Source organism: Dendropsophus ebraccatus, chromosome 12 (assembly GCF_027789765.1).
Source record: "Dendropsophus ebraccatus isolate aDenEbr1 chromosome 12, aDenEbr1.pat, whole genome shotgun sequence".
In the NCBI taxonomy this organism is placed as follows: Eukaryota; Metazoa; Chordata; class Amphibia; order Anura; family Hylidae; genus Dendropsophus; species Dendropsophus ebraccatus.
This window is the reverse complement of record NC_091465.1, coordinates 85604425-85624184: the sequence shown is the minus strand read 5'-3', so window position 1 is coordinate 85624184 and position 19760 is coordinate 85604425. Positions and strand designations below refer to the sequence as shown.

General features: G+C 47.1%; 1 protein-coding gene across 4 annotated transcripts in view; it reads right to left on the bottom strand.

The window, feature by feature from the left end:
* Positions 1 to 521: 521 nt before the first annotated feature.
* PHC2 (polyhomeotic homolog 2) overlaps positions 522 to 19760 on the bottom strand; it is a 58750-nt gene continuing 39511 nt past the window's right edge. For 3 of the 4 annotated variants that reach the window (XM_069946941.1, XM_069946944.1, XM_069946943.1), the window contains 9 exons: positions 15812 to 16095; positions 15245 to 15380; positions 6598 to 6797; positions 6379 to 6405; positions 5335 to 5464; positions 5090 to 5204; positions 4181 to 4322; positions 2521 to 2812; positions 522 to 1664 (listed from right to left, as the gene is read on the bottom strand). In XM_069946941.1, the coding sequence (XP_069803042.1) occupies positions 1510 to 1664; positions 2521 to 2812; positions 4181 to 4322; positions 5090 to 5204; positions 5335 to 5464; positions 6379 to 6405; positions 6598 to 6797; positions 15245 to 15380; positions 15812 to 16095 (1481 nt within the window). In that variant the 3' untranslated portion in view covers positions 522 to 1509. Of the gene's footprint in view, positions 1665 to 2520; positions 2813 to 4180; positions 4323 to 5089; positions 5205 to 5334; positions 5465 to 6378; positions 6406 to 6597; positions 6798 to 9604; positions 10324 to 15244; positions 15381 to 15811; positions 16096 to 19760 lie in introns of those variants that run through there. The other variant, XM_069946945.1, reaches the window with a different exon arrangement.

Here is a 19760-nt window from a genome sequence, read left to right as displayed (position 1 = left end):
AGACAATGTTTTTAATGTGCCGCTCAGCTCCAGTCTGGAGAACATGATGCTCTTGTTATGGTCTGTAATGAGACAGCAGAAGTGATTGTTTCTGTTCCGAAACCAGGTTTGTTCCAAGTAGAGATGAGCGCAACGCCAGCATGCTTGAGTCTGATTGTTTGGTATTTGAATACTGGTGGATTCCGGGAAACCATCGCTGCATAGTGGCCGATGTAGAACTTACACCAGTGTTGGACAGTTGTGCACAGACAAAGCGAAGCTGCCTGAAGACAACCTTGGAGATCACCCCAGGAAGGTCCCAGGACCAGCAGCTGAAGAGGTCCAGAACACTAATCTCATCCAGTAAGCAGACAGTGTTTTCTAAGACTCAGCTTCATACTTGTGGTCTGTGGTGAGAATATATTATGTGCAGTGGAAACAGCTGACGGGGTATTACACATTCATCAGAACAAAAACTCATGAAAAAGACTAATGATACGGTGATACCAGACGGACCTTCTACATATGGCCGATACAACAGATTAGTACAACTGCAACTTTATTTATAAAATAAAGATAACACAGACTTTATAACCTAGCACCAAGTTAGCACCACGGATCCCATCCCCAGGGCATCACAGTAGTAAAAGTTTTATCTGAGGGCCCCAATGTAATGCACAGGAAAACACTGACTGGGTTAGAGAGAAAGTATAGCTGATGGGCCATGCCATGTGGCTCCTCTCCCAATGACTTTTTTTTGGCTAAGACAATATGAGAAATACTGGAAGGACATGTCTAAGAGCACATAAAATCTAGATGCATGGAAAAAAATACAAAGCAATCTCTGATAATGTAAAATGGACTTGGGTTCTGGGCCGTAGATGAGGGCAGACTTATCCCGACCTCTACAAAGCATACTCTGCTATTGTCCGCTGCACCCAGTGGAAAATGTGTGAGGGCTGTTTACCTGAACAATCAGGAAAGCTGCACAGGGTCCTGTTACCGAGGTCCCATCTTGGACATGGTCCTAGTTTTAGGTTTGCCAGTTCAGGAGATGATATAGAGGAGGTGAGAGGTCTGTGACCAGCAGATGTGTCCAGGATGGGACCTGCACAGCCTGATGCTTCCTTGTGGCTAGTCAGTCAATGTCAACTATAATGAAGGAGAAGAGGATGGGACTGGTCATCACATCACCCTGTACCCTTCTACCTCTAATCCCATGTCATGTTCCCTAGGACCTCACTGATAGAGAAAAAGGAGGCCAGAACATTGTAAGGGAAATCCAGAAAAGGCTTCTAATAAATGAAATGTCAGGCAGATACAAATCTACAAATTCATTTTTTGCTGAAAAACAGACGGAACCTTATAAAATAGAGAATTTGGTCATAAAAATATATAAAATGAGGAAAACTCCTATAAATAAAGCAGTTCCAGCTCGGTCCATTCCTGGTTATGACAATACCCCTGCAGATGTCGGCTGTCTGGGCATACAGCTGCCCCAGGCCTTGAGACCAGACACCATTCAGCAGGTTAGGAGTCCTTCAGCATGCTGATCCGGGCATACAGCTTCAGCGCCGGCCCCAATTTAATGTTCATGGTGCTCATGAGATGATCCTCCTTGAGCAGCAGCAGAGCCTGACCGTCGATCTCCTGCGCACGGAACTCCTCAGAAATCTCCTGGCAACCTGCACAAAGACGAAAGGGTGAGGCAGAAAATAAAGAAGGGGCAAAACCAAGAGTTGGTGGGGCTTCAGCAGCAGCCCATGTGGGGGGCAGACTTTAGTTCTCTATTGTATTCACCTTTCCTGTGCACTTCATATTGTGTTCCCTCACTGCTGAGCCTCTTACATTAGTTCCTACTTTCCATGTTTTGTAGATAACTCAATATCCTAAAACTCCTAGTGCTGGAAGTCAGCATGATTGACCAGAAATCTGAAGCTGAACTACAGGTCGTAACCTGAGAAAAGGAGTTTTATGTGTTAGTAAGTGGTACGGGATTTCCTGAGAAACTATAGAACACCATATAGGAATCAAGTTTTGTATTGTGAAATAGCCTTCAAAAGCTGGATCCAGGGTGCAACTAGAATAGTCAGTCACACAAGTATATAGTTGGTGTAACCATAGGCAAATTATAGTCCCACAGTAAGCAAAAAGACAGACTGTCAGAAAATCTAATAGCTGTCCATGTAAAGCTCCAGTCATGACCAGCACATAAGATTGTGGACAGAAACCTCCTGTCTGGAGATTTAGTAGGAATTAGAACCATAGAAGATTGTCCATCTAGTCGGCCCTTTTAGTATTTCCCTTTTTATTATCTTAGGATAGATATATGTATATACCAGGAATGTTTAAATTCAGTTACTGTAGATTTACCTACCACATCTGCTGGAAGTTTGTTCCAAGCATCTACTACTCTCAGTAAATGAAAGCAGGTTAGGTCACATAATTGTCTGGCTTTATAACAATTATTCTGGATCTAGAAAGACTAATATTGATTCCCAAACGTGGTCAGGTCTTGAATGGATCAGCAAAACGACGTACCTGGCAAGGAGCGGATGAACTCATAGACATCTTCCACATTCCACTTAGTAGGGTCACTCGGTAAAAAGTTGTGGTTCGCTGTTACCAGGTCTCCCCCCTGCAGATCTGTCAACTCCATTCCCCGGTCATTTGGCCGCTGGCGGGAGAGGGAGGAGCTGGCGGACATGGGAGATAATGGCTCCTCGAAGCTGGAGTTGTCGGAGCAGCGGCTAGAGTCCTGGCTGTTACTGTGTTTGAGGTTGGAGGTGGTGGTCAGGGGTGTCACGCTAATGGGGGTGATGGGTTCAGACATCTGTGGGAAGAGATGATTATATGTGATGGTAAAAAATAAATACCTGCCATCTTAGACCTAAATTATAATCTGAGCTTCTCCTGACACAATGCAGCCTCCCCGCGATGCTCTTCAATAGACTACACAAATGATAGGAAAACATACCAAACACTGAATGGCCGCTCATGACCTGCCCTCTTATGATTGGAGCTAAAAAATTTGACCTCTGAACCCAGATGGTAGCATAAAAGCAAGTAACCAGGTTTTCTTTGGATCAGCTTCATTGCAATGCACATTAGGTGGAAACGAGCGATCGGCCTGTTCATTGGAGGTGACCAACCCAGGGTCATGATCTCACTGCCGGCCTTGTGGGGTATTTCTTGTGGTAATACTCAAACAGAGAAAGAGGATTCTAAGGACAGAAACATGGTGACGAAGGAGGTCAGAGGAGGTAGACGTCACGAATCGCTCTGAGGAACAGGTAAAGCAAAGAAAGGAAACCGCAGCCGAATACAATGCTGGTGTCCAACCTAGAACTCACTGCTCCTGAGCACAGATAGGCTATAACAGCAGACGACCAGGTCCAGCGCTATTGTGTCTATAAGAAACAGAAAGGCAACTCCAGGGTGACAAAGGGCAAAAATAGCATCACTGAGCAGTAGAGAAACACGGCCAGTCAGGTGGAGAAACACGGCCAGTCAGATGGATTCATATCTTCATGCTAAAAGGAAGGGTCAGGATCTGCCACAAGCAGCACGAATCAATAAGCTTTTCCTATCAGGTGTTAGCAGTTCTGGCTGGTCGAGTAGGGAAAATGGTGGTGGGAATATTTCTAAGTGCACCCTAGCTTCACTGAAACATATCAATGGATCTTTGGACAGTGGGGATTATCTAGGCAATGTGGTGGAACAAGTTTATCCCTCCATGGGAGCTGGAGACAGTCAGCAGGACAACGCACCATCCACAAGGGTCATGTGGTCAAGATTTTCTCCAGGAACACTGAGCTTTTCTTGCTACCCCAACCTTCAGTCTCCAGATGTCAATCAGACGCTCGCAGCTTTTCAGGACTTCCATCTAAGATGTGTTGAGACCTTCACGAATCGATAGTACCTGCATGGGGGTGATATTCCTGCAGATCGATATAACCACTATAAAGAGTTGGACCTCACCTGCTACCCTAAACAGTCTCTGCTCTATACAGCTCCATAATGAGTGTGGGCTCACAAATGGGGTGGGGCGAGTGAGCTCCTTTGGATCTGGCACCATTTTCCTGATACATATAGGGCACCCGTTAGCGGATTGTGCTCAATGTTTAAGTGTATAGCTGCAACTCTCATCAACAGATGATTGGATGTTTTCTCCCATCTCTAGACATGCTGGGAGTTGTACCTGCATTGTGTTTTCCGTGCTGGGACTTTGCACATTATTCTTCCGTGATCTCTGCCGGGAGTGCTTGCCTGCTGCAGGTTTCTGTAACTTGCTGCGGTCAGGATGAAAGAGGCCGACACGTTTGGTGCATCCAACATTATACCTGGGAGGATGAAAAAGCAGGGTTATACACCTCATACCGTGTACAAAGTGTACATGTCCCGTACAGAGTATATACGCCTCATATATGCCCCAGTGTAAAAAATATATGCAGTTCTCCTATGTGCCTCATACACTGTACAAATTATACACAGCTCTCCTATTTGCTCCATACACTGTACAAATAATACACAGCTCTCCTATGTGCCCCATAAACTATACAAATTATACACAGCTCTCCTATGTGCTCCATACACTGTACAAATTATACACAGCTCTCCTATGTGCCCCATAAACTATACAAATTATACACAGCTCTCCTATGTGCCCCATAAACTAGCTCTTCTATGTGCCCCATACACTGTACAAATTATACACACCCCTCATGGATACCATATTCTGTACAAAGTATACACACCTCTCTTATATGCCCCATACATTGTAAGAAGTATACACAGCTCTCCTATGTGCCCCATACACTGTATAAAGTATACACACCTCTCTTAAATGCCCCATACACGGTAAGAAGTATGTCTCTTATACCTCCTACATGCTGTAGAAAGTATACATATACATATATCTCTATCATCTTATACATCCCTATCTGATACGTCCCATACACTGTACAAAGTATCCCCATACCTCCTATATGTCCCATACGCTCTACTAAGTATGCACACCCCTCTCTTGTACACCTCCCCCATGTATACACACCCTCTGGTTTCTTGCTTGCCCCCCCCCCCTCCCCCATGTCCTCAGATAATTTCTCACCTTTTTGCGCACGCCATAGAACAGAACCTCTTGGAACGTTTAAACTTGTACTCAAAGTTCACCCGACCGCAGAGCTCACACTTCAGTTTAGGGGGCTCGCCCTCATTTTTGGATGCTAAGAAAAAAATACTAAATAAAATGAGTTTGACTGGTGTGTTGCTGTAGGCAGTAAATTGTCTCACAGGGAGCCAGTCTAGACTGTTAGCCCGTGGGACAAATCCCTAGAGCCTGTTCAGAATTCTCACCTGCTACGAAGGTTTCCTCCATTTCAGAGTCTGTGGTTGTGTTGGTCGTGTTGGTGTCTTGTTGGGGCATCTTTTCAGGCAGTGGCTGATGCTTCTCCTTTGAGCCCATGTGCAGAGAAGAGCGCCCCACCTGTCACACAAGAGCAGCTGCAGTGAGGAGGTTCCTGTAAGAGGCCTGGGAGCAGAGTTATGTTCCTGTACTACGTGCTGTGTGTTGCCTCCCTGTGACTGGGGCCCCTCTGTGTGGACAGGATTGGTGTCTGAGTATTCTCATTCATGAAGCAGTGACTAATATGAGCCGGGACCCAGTGCTTTTCCCAGGGCCGACCACATGACCGTCCACAGGGCGGTTACTGCGTGCCAGTTCTGGAGCCAGCACTGGAAAGAATATGGGAAACCCGAGAAAACGCACGGTGAAAGCCAGACTCCAGGGCGGCTGCTGCCAGCCCCTACACAAGCTGCACCCAATTCTGCTCATAGCCCAGTCTGTGTAACAGGATCGTGTATGATGTAGTCGACACCCCAGAAAAATCACCAACACTACAGCAGCTTTTACAACATATCTGCTTCCGTTCATTAAACGTGCATATGCCCTAGTCCTTCTCATACAAGGGACTGGCTGATGTGACAGTGCCAGTAAGAGCTGTTACCCGGTGCTGCTGTGTTCATAGAAGATTGTGATACACTGTAACAAGTCTGCAACTGTTCTCAGATCAATTATATACATCTATAGTACTAGAAAGGACTGTATTGGAGAATGAAACTGGGAGGAGATAATGTATAATGCGCTCTGCGCTCCAAACAGGAGGCACATACAGTCCTGTCATATATGGAGGAGGATGGACTTGGTTTTGACTGGTCACTACAGATGAGCGAGCCGTGTCGAGGTTCGGGTTCATACCCGAACCTTTGCCCGGCTTGCTCGTCTCTTCTGGTCACCTATTGGGCTGTGTCCTGTGCTTCCACCCCCCCCCCCATTAACAATACCCCACACAGCATATATACAGTAATGCAATGTAAATATGGTGATGAGTGCAGACCCACCTCGACGACAGCTCTGCTCCTGTGCGACTGCAAAAGCAAGAAGATCAGTGACATGTAATAATCTGTGCACAATGAACATGACATAACATACAGTGCGAGGAGGAGCCGCTCCACCCTCGGGACTACTACTCCCCCCATCTAGTCATAACAGGTACAATCCCCATCTCAATTACAAGCCTGTAGTGGCCATGCTACATTACGAGACAGAAGACATCATACCGGGAACGGCTGAGCTCCCTCTTGGATCACGAAGCCTTCGATGACATGTGTAAGGATTTGCGGTTTGACCACAGCCTGCGGCGGTTTGTTCTCACCGTTCTGGGGGGTGTTGCCGGTGGCAGCGGCTGGAATGGGAGATGAACCATTTCCTGATGTCATGTCCAGTGGAGGGCAAGAGTCAGAGCCTGTGTGAGCGGAGTCTATGGAGGGCAAAAGAAAGAGGCATACAGCATAAGAGACCCCGATTCACTAATAGAAAACCAGCCAACCTGGCTCTAAACTGAGCTGGTAAGCAGACGGAACCATATACAGAGGAAGTAAGCAGACGGAACCATATACAGAGGAAGCAAGCAGACGGAACCATATACAGAGGAAGTAAGCAGACGGAACCATATACAGAGGAAGTAAGCAGACGGAACCATATACAGAGGAAGTAAGCAGACGGAACCATATACAGAGGAAGTAAGCAGATGGAACCATATACAGAGGAAGTAAGCAGACGGAACCATATACAGAGGAAGCAAGCAGACGGAACCATATACAATGCGTGCGACAGTCTGCCCATGAAAACAACATCCCAGAACTTACAAATAGGGAAAACATCGAACCAAGCTGGAAACGTCCCGAGAACTCAGTGCTTGTACTGACCCCACCTACCTGTGACCGCCCCTCAAGCTGAACCCGCCCTATGACCGGCTCCCAAGTATAACGCGCCTATCCGGCCCGGCCCTCAGGACTAACCTGCCTATCTGTGACCGGCCCTCAGGCTGAACCCGCCTACTCGCGACTGTAAGGGGTTCCCTTAAACTAAACAACAACTTTCCATGAAGAGGTGTATCCCAGCGTGGTCTGTTCTCTGAGCTCACAAGAGGGGCTTAGAGGGTCAGGCGTAACACCACAACCATGAGTCCCCCCAGCTATGCCCGGCACACACACAGGTCTGTAGAAGACTTGAGCTCCATCCTGCGCACGCAAGACTTTCCGGGACACAGACAGCGAGCCGATAGATACAGAAAACTCTCCAGATCTGTCCTGCCGTACTGACACAGGCTCTGACCTGTGGGGGCCACATGGGCCGCTCTCGTTCTATAGACCCTAAAGTTACACACAGCTACAATGGAATAAAACCCGTATGATTCTCGCCATGTAACCACCACCACATTCCCATCATCCACCACTATTTGTATGGAGCAGAAAATGAGAAGAGCTAGAATGCTGGGATGTTATATGGGACTGCCGTGTAGTGACGCGACGTCAGCTCCCCATGTGTCTGTCTGCGGATCACATGACAAGGCCAACGTTTTTCAGGGGTCAGTAGTGACTGTAGGTGCTTGAGGTGACTGTCAGACACAACAGGCGCTGGACGTTGTTACTGAAGGGACAGGTGCGCCTATTGATGTGGGCTGTAGAAACTGGACTGGATGGCAGTATGAGGAATGAATATTCACCCCACACCTGTGGCTGTTGCCTGCGCCCGTCCCACACCTGTGGCTGTTGCCTGCACCCGCCCCACACCTGTGACTACCACCTCCACTCATGGCACACCTCCAGCCACTGCCTGCATTCACTCCGTACTCCCAGCAGCCAGCTGCATTTACCCCATGTGCCCAGCTGTGGTCACTAACTACTTAAAGTGACTGTACCACCAGGCCCAGGCTGAAGCGCTGGAGGCAGGCTTGACCCACCCTTAGTGGGAGGAAACCCCCGCCCCTCTATGATAGGGTTCCATTGATTCCAATGGAGTCACATCATGGAGGGTCTGGAGTTTCTTCCCGCTGGGGGTGGGTCGGCCGCCTCCAGTGCTTCAGCCTGGTGGTACAGTCACTTTAATGTACAGTAAGTGAATAGATATCTGCCTGGAATAAACATATCTACCATGTGGTTGGCATCACACCAGCCTAACCCTGACACATTTCTGCATCTATATTACAGCCACAACCCCAGCCTGACCTGTAGGTGTGATGATAAGAACTGACAGCTGCCAAGCGTGGCTTGTGGATGTAATAGCGACACCGTACACGCGTGACACCATCTTGAGCTAAAATATAATGATATAAATGGGGCCTAGATGGAGCAGAGGGTCTCCTCCTGTCATCTTTGCTTCTAGGCTTCATTTAAAGGGCCAGCAGGTGGATCCATCATGATATCTGACGCTTTCCTAATAGACTATGGGGAGAATTTAGCAATAATGTACGCCACTTTTTAAGCCCATTTTTGGGCCAACATTTCTTACTTTTTAAACTTTTTAGACAGTAGGCGGGGCTTAGCATGTGGCGGTGTCGTCTTTATATCAATAACAACATAAGAAATGACGGCCGTGATAAGTACCCATCTTCGTGTTTCACTTTCTCACAACTTTTAGGCCTAAGTTCATGGGAGACGGCTGTCTGTTTGGGTCATATCATGTGCAGTCAGGCCAGGACTTGCATCGTAAATTAGTCTGTATTGTGCTGGTATGACACCGGCCTTAAAGGAGAACTGGGCTGGGGTGATTTTTGGCAGAGTGCCAGAGGCGTGATGTGTCAGGCCCATTTAGCCAGTCAGTGGCTGAGTGAGCCTAACACGTCACGTCCCAGGTCCCGAGCCAGAAGTGTCCGTGAGCGGGGGACCAAAGCTGCGGGATCCTGGCACCAGCACTGGAGCGGGGAAGGTGAGAGTACGCTACTGCTTTCATCCTCCTCCTCCTTCCCAGCAGTCTGCCAAAAATCCCCCCAGCCCGGAGTTCTCCTTTAAGATCTCTGCTTATTGTCATCGAATGGTAGCCTCACCATGACCTAGTTCTGTTCACACAGGTGAGGGTTTGTTACAGTGTATCACTGTAGTAAACACAACAGCAGCATGTATCAGTCTGACTGACTATAGATGTTCTCATTCACTGACAACAAGCAGGGATCTTGGAAATGAAATGTAAGGAATTAGAACACAAAGTCTATTAGAAAGTTGCGTTATACAGGTGGCTGCTGGGAAGTTTAGTAAATGTAAAGGAATGATTCGGCCGGACACCAACCTGCGGGTGACTCTGTGGTCAGCGGCTTCTCCACGAATATGGACTTGTCCTGGAAACATCACACATTGGGCCCGGCTGAACGGGCACCACCATCCCTGGACACCCACATTACTGCCATCAGCCACAGTCCTCAATTTGTGGCCTCTGCTGGCTGGGGGTAGCTGGATACTGTATCCTCCGTTGGGAAGGCTGGGAGTTGTAGTTTGTGGTGGGAAGAATTACAGTAATGGTATCTTCTGTAGGGCAGTTGTATCCTCTGTTAGGGAGCAGGCTGAAGGAGGCTGGGGGTTGTACTCTTCTTGGGGGAACAAGCCGGCAAGTCGTCTCCTCTATAGTAAAAGCTTGGAGTTGTATCCTCAGTTGAGAAACAGGGTAAAAGTCATCTATTTAGGAGGCTGGGAGTCACAGGCTCTGTGTGGGAGGCTGGGAGTTGTATCCTCAGTGGGGGAGGCTGGGAGTTGTATCCTCAGAGGGGGAGGCTGGGAGTTGTATCCTCAGTGGGGGAGGCTGGGAGTTGTATCCTGTGTGCAGGGGGGTTGGCTCCTGTTCTCTCTTATGCTCTGGAGTAGTAGTTTGGTGGGGCAGGCACTGGCTCTTTGTTGTGACTCGGGGCCAGGAGGGCAGGAGGAGTTTAAGTCGCTCAGGAAAGTGCTGGTCCAGGCCTAGGACTCCTGTTGTTCAGCTCCACATTGTCCACACACACGGCCCCTCGCTCCACGCTCAGACAATGAATGAGAGGCTCAGCCCTTTGTGAGTCTGCCCATCTCTTGCACTTCCCCTCCTCCTCCTCCAATCCCAGAGGCAGGCGGAGGCAGGGGGGGAGCGAGGAAGGAAAACAAGTGGGAGGAGGAGGAGGAGGCGAACTGGACACAACAGCAGCTGCGAAACAAGGACGCCAGCTGTCCGCCTGAGAGCAACAGTCCAACCAACAGCTGCCTGTACACACCCGAAAGCGGGTCACACACATACAGGGTCATCCAGTGTGCACACTCATCACACACACACAGGGTCATCCAGTGTCCACACTCATCACACACACGCACACACACACGGTCATCCAGTGTCCACACTCATCACACACATGCACACACACACACACACACATACAGGGTCATCCAGTGTGCACACTCAACACACACACACACACACACACACAGGGTCATCCAGTGTCCACACTCATCACACACACACACACGGTCATCCAGTGTGCACACTCATCACACACACACACACACACACACACACAGGGTCATCCAGTGTCCACACTCATCACACACATGCACACACACACACACACACACACAGGGTCATCCAGTGTGCACACTCATCACACACACACACACACACACAGGGTCATCCAGTGTCCACACTCATCACACACACACACACACACACACACACGGTCATCCAGTGTGCACACTCATCACACACACACACACACACACACACAGGGTCATCCAGTGTCCACACTCATCACACACACACACACAGGGTCATCCAGTGTGCACACTCATCACACACACACACATACAGGGTCATCCAGTGTCCACACTCATCACACACACACACATACAGGGTCATCCAGTGTGTACACTCATCACACACACACACACACACAGTCATCCAGTGTCCACACTCATCACACACACACACAGGGTCATCCAGTGTCCAGACTCATCACATACACACACACACAGGGTCATCCAGTGTGCACACTCATCACACACACACACATACAGGGTCATCCAGTGTCCACACTCATCACACACACACACATACAGGGTCATCCAGTGTGTACACTCATCACACACACACACACACACAGTCATCCAGTGTCCACACTCATCACACACACACACAGGGTCATCCAGTGTCCAGACTCATCACATACACACACATACAGGGTCATCCAGTGTGTACACTCATCACACACACACAGTCATCCAGTGTCCACACTCATCACACACACACAGGGTCATCCAGTGTCCACACTCATCACACACACTCACACACACACATACAGGGTCATCCAGTGTGTACACTCATCACACACACACACACACGGTCATCCAGTGTCCACACTCATCACACACACACAGTCATCCAGTGTCCACACTCATCACACACACATACAGGGTAATCCAGTGTGCACACTCATCAAACACACTCACACACACACATACAGGGTTATCCAGTGTTCACACTCATCACACACACACACACACACACACACACACACACACATGGTCATCCAGTGTCCACACTCATCACACACACACACACACACACACACACACACACACACGGTCATCCAGTGTGCAAACTCATCACACACACATACAGGGTCATCCAGTGTTCACACTCATCACACACGGTCACCTGAAAAAGGGTCACACTTATTATATACAAACATAAAGAGTCAACTGGGACACCCACCTGCAATCGGATGCCTCTGCCCATACACAATGCACAGGGACACCCAGAATACACCTTGGGTCATAGTGGTCATACACACACGGTCACCCTGGACATGGTGCACACCAAAAATCAGTCAAAGTGAGACCAACCCCCTGTCTCAGGCCTAGAGGACACGTCTTCAGTGGAGTGACTGATGGCAGCGGTGCTATAATAAAGCAGATCTGGAGTGTAAAGCATGGGGTCCTCATCGCACAGGAGATGGATTTCAGACAACCACAGGCAGCAATAGACGGATGGGGGTGGGGAGGTCGGTGAAAGTAGACGTCCATATGTCATATCTTTGGCGGCGTCTCTGCTCCCTGCCGCGGTTTCATACATAGTAATAGCAGCACATGAAGCTTTCATTCTCTATGTATGAGAGTGCGGGCGGCCATGTCCCCTGTGTCTGATGATTATTTCATGAGAGCGTTCATCCTGAGTGCAGGAAGGTGGAGAGGGGGGTCGCCGCTTGCCGTATAATGTGCACCCTCCACCTGCTCCTGCTTTTAGCTGCGCCGCTGTTCGCTGTGGTGCTTTTTGCTGAACTTGATGACATCACCGCAACAATATATATCAGGGAGACGCGGTTATGGTGACAACGTGTCCGTAGTAACCTGCCGCTGATCACAGTAACGCACAATGGCTGGAAATAGCTGAAGTATCAATTATTTCCACAGCTGCATTGAACAACGGCCGTGTTCAATACACTGTGTGAACAGCGGCCATTGTTTGCGTTGACTTCAATGCAACACATTTTTTATGACAAGAACAGCCGTTGTTTTCATTAGAAACAAGGGACGTTCTTGTCATAAAAAATATGAACATATGTGAACATAAGAGAAAAAAATGGAGTTCACCCGCTGGTCATATACCGAGAATAACAAACCAACAGCATATAACTGTATGGTGTAAAGGGGCCCGATAAATAATGCAGAATCCACATAAAAATGCCAATCTTACTCCCTCCCCCAAATCAGGCACAGTGGGGGGCCGAGACACTGCCTGTTCCACCGTGAAATGCGGCTTCCTCAGGGTGAAGTGACCACATGGTTATAACCATACTGACAATAATAATACTCATGCACCTAGATATGTAATGATTACACAAGGTCTTACCACAAGAGGGCGTAACAGCTCCTCCCTGCTGCCCTAAAGAAAAGGCTCTTGGAAGCTACTTTTGGGTAGTGTATCTCTTGGTGAGAGATCGGTGACTGCTAGACATGGCTATGGCCTGGAACTGTATACAAGGACACTGAGAGCGATAAGTATAGCATATGTGTTGTCTCTCAAGGCTCCCAGCTGCATTATGATGCTCCTCACATACACGTGGTGTTTTCCTGATGTTTCCCGGTATACTCTGTGTAGTGTTTTCCAGGTGTTTCCCCGTATACTCTGTGTAGTGTTTTCCAGGTGTTTCCCCGTATACTCTGTGTAGTGTTTTCCCTGATGTTTCCCGGTGTACTCTGTGTAATGTTTTCCTGATGTTTCCCGGTATACTCTGTGTAGTGTTTTCCAGGTGTTTCCCCGTATACTCTGTGTAGTGTTTTCCAGGTGTTTCCCCGTATACTCTGTGTAGTGTTTTCCAGGTGTTTCCCCGTATACTCTGTGTAGTGTTTTCCCTGATGTTTCCCGGTGTACTCTGTGTAATGTTTTCCTGATGTTTCCCGGTATACTCTGTGTAGTGTTTTCCAGGTGTTTCCCCGTATACTCTGTGTAGTGTTTTCCTGATGTTTCCCGGTATACTCTGTGTAGTGTTTTCCTGATGTTTCCCGGTATACTCTGTGTAGTGTTTTCCTGATGTTTCCCGATATACTCTCTGTAGTGTTTTCCTGATGTTTCCCGGTATACTCTGTGTAGTGTTTTCCTGATGTTTCCCGGTATACTCTGTGTAGTGTTTTCCTGATGTTTCCCGATATACTCTCTGTAGTGTTTTCCTGATGTTTCCCGGTATACTCTGTGTAGTGTTTTCCTGATGTTTCCCAATATACTCTCTGTAGTGTTTTCCTGATGTTTCCCGGTATACTCTGTGTAGTGTTTTCCTGATGTTTCCCGGTGTACTCTCTGTAGTGTTTTCCTGATGTTTCCCGGTGTACTCTCTGTAGTGTTTTCCTGATGTTTCCCGGTATACTCTGTGTAGTGTTTCCTGATGTTTCCCGGTATACTCTGTGTAGTGTTTTCCCTTATGTTTCCCGGTATACTCTGTGTAGTGTTTTCCTGATGTTTCCCGGTATACTCTGTGTAGTGTTTCCTGATGTTTCCCGGTATACTCTGTGTAGTGTTTTCCTGATGTTTCCCGGTATACTCTCTGTAGTGTTTTCCTGATGTTTCCCGGTGTACTCTGTGTAGTGTTTTTCCTGATGTTTCCCGGTATACTCTGTGTAGTGTTTTTCCTGATGTTTCCCAGTATACTCTGTGTAGTGTTTTTCCTGATGTTTCCCGGTATACTCTGTGTAGTGTTTTCCTGATGTTTTCCTGGTATACTCTGTGTAGTGTTTCCTGATGTTTCCCTGTATACGCTGAGTAGTGTTTTCTGGATGTTTTCCCGGTAGACTCTGTGTAGTATTTTCCTGATGTTTCCCGATATACTCTTCGTAGTGTTTTCCTGATGTTTCCCGGTGTATTCTCTGTAGTGTTTTCCTGATGTTTCCCGGTGTACTCTCTGTAGTGTTTTCCTGATGTTTTCCTGGTATACTCTGTGTAGTGTTTCCTGATGTTTCCCTGTATACGCTGAGTAGTGTTTTCTGGATGTTTTCCTGGTAGACTCTGTGTAGTATTTTCCTGATGTTTCCCGATATACTCTGTGTAGTGTTTCCTGATGTTTCCCGGTGTACTCTGTGTAGTGTTTTCCTGATGTTTCCCGGTAAACTCTGTGTAGTGTTTTCCTGATGTTTCCCGGTGTACTGTGTAGTGTTTTGCTGATGTTTCCCGGTGTACTCTGTGTAGTGTTTCCTGATGTTTCCTGGTGTACTCTGTGTAGTGTTTTCCTGATGTTTCCCGGTAAACTCTGTGTAGTGTTTTCCTGATGTTTCGGTAGACTCTGATATGCAGCCATATTTCATGGATGACCCTTGTATTTGCAGAGTACTGTGTGTTTCCTCATGCGAGGCTGAGGCTTGTACACTGGCGGTGCCCACCCTAATCTTTGGTTTTGTTGTAACACATGGTCGTATGACCAGGACTCACCATGTGCCCGGTAACGGTCTGCGGCTCTGGAGATGGACACGGCGGCGGCATGTATTGGCGCTGGTGGCTGCACCTTCACCAGAGAAGGAGTTATAGATGAGCAGTGTTTAAAGAGAGTCTCTGCTGCTGGAGGAGTCTGCAAGACAAAGCACATTGTCAGATGAGAAGGTGACAGGCATGTAAGTCAATGTAAAACACAGCGCCCTCCTTGTCGCATGGCGCAGCCCCTAGGTCTCTATCAGGTGTCCTCAGTCATAGTGTCTTTCAAAGTACAGAAGTAGCTGAGAGGTGAACAATATGGATGCAGCATCAGAGGCCTATGGTGGGTATACAGGAAGGCAAGTGCCTTCAAAGTGCCGGTTTCAGCTGGTTTCAGACAAGTATAACATGGCCGGCAGAGTCCTTGCCCGATCCACAATCTAATGACTCTGTGCTGAAACAGGGATCTGTGATGCTTTTGGTTAGGGTGTTGAGATCCTGACTTGTGTCCATAACCTCTCTTTGGTAACTTATGCAACCCACCCCTCCCCACCCCAACAATTCTGCCTCATTTACAGGTTTACTCACCGTGCCAGGAGCAGCCGGAATCTGCAGGATGACCGCTGAGCTGACTGGGAGAAGCTTGGGCTGCACTGTGACCTCTGGCCCTACCAGGCTGGTGGTGGGGCTCTGCCCATGCCCGTTGGTCTCAGCACACATGGATGAGGGCTCCAGTGATGCCAAGGATGTGATGGCTGGAGAGGTGAGACACTGGTGGGTGAGAGGCTGTGCTGAGGAGCTGACCGCGGGCAGCATCGGGCGAGGCTGGATATGCAGCGGCCTCTGTGGCTGTATGAGCTGGGGGGAGCAGGCTGCAAGGAAAACCATGATACAGTCAGGAGCTCTGCTTTAACAACATACATAGAGATGGAGGCAGCTATACCGGCTGCTTTCTATACTGCCCATCCCTTATACTGACTGCTATCTATACTGCCTATCACCTATACTGACTGCTATCTATACTACCCATAACCTATACTGCCTGCTATCTATACTGCTCATCACCTATACTGCCTGCTATCTATACTGCTCATCACCTATACTGACTGCTATCTACACTGCCTATCACCTATACTGACTGCTATCTACACTGCCTATCACCTATACTGACTGCTATCTACATTGCCTATCACCTATACTGACTGCTATCTACATTGCCTATCACCTATACTGACTGCTATCTATACTGCCTATCAGCTATACTGCCTGCTATCTATACTGCCTATTACCTACACTGACTGCTATCTATACTGCCTATCACCTATACTGACTGCTATCTATACTGCCTATCACCTATACTGACTGCTATCTACACTGCCCATGACCTATACTGACTGCTATCTATACTGCCTATCAGCTATACTGCCTGCTATCTATACTGCCTATCAGCTATACTGCCTGCTATCTATACTGCCTATCACCTATACTGACTGCTATCTATACTGCCTATCAGCTATACTGCCTGCTATCTATACTGCCTATCACCTATACTGACTGCTATCTACACTGCCCATGACCTATACTGCCTGCTATCTATACTGCCCATCACCTATACTGACTGCTATCTATACTGCTCATCACCTATACTGCCTGCTATCTATACTGCTCATCACCTATACTGACTGCTATCTACACTGCCTATCACCTATACTGACTGCTATCTATACTGCTCATCACCTATACTGACTGCTATCTACATTGCCTATCACCTATACTGACTGCTATCTATACTGCCTATTACCTACACTGACTGCTATCTATACTGCCTATCACCTATACTGCCTGCTATCTATACTGCTCATCACCTATACTGACTGCTATCTATACTGCCTATCACCTATACTGACTGCTATCTATACTGCCTATCAGCTATACTGCCTGCTATCTATACTGCTCATCACCTATACTGACTGCTATCTATACTGCTCATCACCTATACTGACTGCTATCTATACTGCTCATCACCTATACTGACTGCTATCTACACTGCCCACCACCTATACTGACTGCTATCTATACTGCCTATCACCTATACTGACTGCTATCTATACTGCCTATCAGCTATACTGACTGCTATCTATACTGCTCATCACTTATACTGACTGCTATCTACACTGCCCATCACCTATACTGACTGCTATCTATACTGCCTATTACCTACACTGACTGCTATCTATACTGCTCATCACCTATACTGACTGCTATCTATACTGCCTATCACCTATACTGACTGCTATCTATACTGCTCATCACCTATACTGCCTGCTATCTATACTGCTCATCACCTATACTGACTGCTATCTATACTGCTCATCACCTATACTGACTGCTATCTACATTGCCTATCACCTATACTGACTGCTATCTATACTGCTCATCACCTATACTGCCTGCTATCTATACTGCCTATCAGCTATACTGCCTGCTATCTACACTGCCTATTACCTACACTGACTGCTATCTATACTGCCTATCACCTATACTGACTGCTATCTATACTGCCTATCAGCTATACTGACTGCTATCTATACTGCCTATCAGCTATACTGCCTGCTATCTACACTGCCCATGACCTATACTGACTGCTATCTACATTGCCTATCACCTATACTGACTGCTATCTATACTGCCTATCAGCTATACTGCCTGCTATCTATACTGCCTATCAGCTATACTGCCTGCTATCTATACTGCCTATCAGCTATACTGACTGCTATCTATACTGCTCATCACTTATACTGACTGCTATCTACACTGCCCATCACCTATACTGACTGCTATCTATACTGCCTATTACCTACACTGACTGCTATCTATACTGCTCATCACCTATACTGACTGCTATCTATACTGCCTATTACCTACACTGACTGCTATCTATACTGCCCATCACCTATACTGACTGCTATCTATACTGCCCATCACCTATACTGCCTGCTATCTATACTGCTCATCACCTATACTGACTGCTATCTACACTGCCCATCACCTATACTGACTGCTATCTATACTGCCCATCACCTATACTGACTGCTATCTATACTGCTCATCACCTATACTGACTGCTATCTACACTGCCCACCACCTATACTGAAAGGCCCATCACCTATACTGACTGCTATCTATACTGCTCATCACCTATACTGACTGCTATCTATACTGCTCATCACCTATACTGACTGCTATTTATACTACACATAACCTATACTGCCTGCGGTCTATACTGCCTATGACCTATACTGACTACTATCTATACTGCCTTTCACCTATACTGACTGCTATCTATACTACCCATAACCTATACTGACTGCTATCTATACTGCCTATCACCTATACTGACTGCTATCTATACTGCCCATCACCTATACTGACTGCTATCTATACTGACTACTATCTATACTGCCCATCACCTGTACTGACTGCTATCTATTCTGGCTGCTATCTATACTGCCTATCACCTATACTGACTGCTATCTATACTGCTCATCACCTATACTGACTGCTATCTATACTGCCTATCACCTATACTGACTGCTATCTATACTGCCTATCAGCTATACTGACTGCTATCTATACTGCCTATCAGCTATACTGCCTGCTATCTATACTGCTCATCACTTATACTGACTGCTATCTATACTGCCCATCACCTATACTGACTGCTATTTATACTGCCTATCACCTATACTGACTGCTATCTATACTGCTCATCACCTATACTGACTGCTATCTATACTGCTCATCACCTATACTGACTGCTATCTATACTACACATAACCTATACTGCCTGCGGTCTATACTGCCTATGACCTATACTGACTACTATCTATACTGCCTTTCACCTATACTGACTGCTATCTATACTACCCATAACCTATACTGACTGCTATCTATACTGCCTATCACCTATACTGACTGCTATCTATACTGCCCATCACCTATACTGACTGCTATCTATACTGCCCATCACCTATACTGACTGCTATCTATACTGCCCATCACCTATACTGACTGCTATCTATACTGCTCATCACCTATACTGACTGCTATCTATACTACACATAACCTATACTGCCTGCGGTCTATACTGCCTATGACCTATACTGACTGCTATCTATACTGCCTATCACCTATACTGACTGCTATCTATACTACCCATAACCTAAACTGACTGCTATCTATACTGCCTATCACCTATACTGACTGCTATCTATACTGCCCATCACCTATACTGACTGCTATCTATACTGACTACTATCTATACTGCCCATCACCTGTACTGACTGCTATCTATTCTGGCTGCTATCTATACTGCCTATCACCTATACTGACTGCTATCTATACTGCCCATCACCTATACTGAGTGCTATCTATACTGCCTATCACCTATACTGATTGCTATCTATGCTGACTGCTATCTATGCTGCCGGCTGACACGCTCCTGATCTCGGCACAGGCAGTGGATGAGGACGGGATT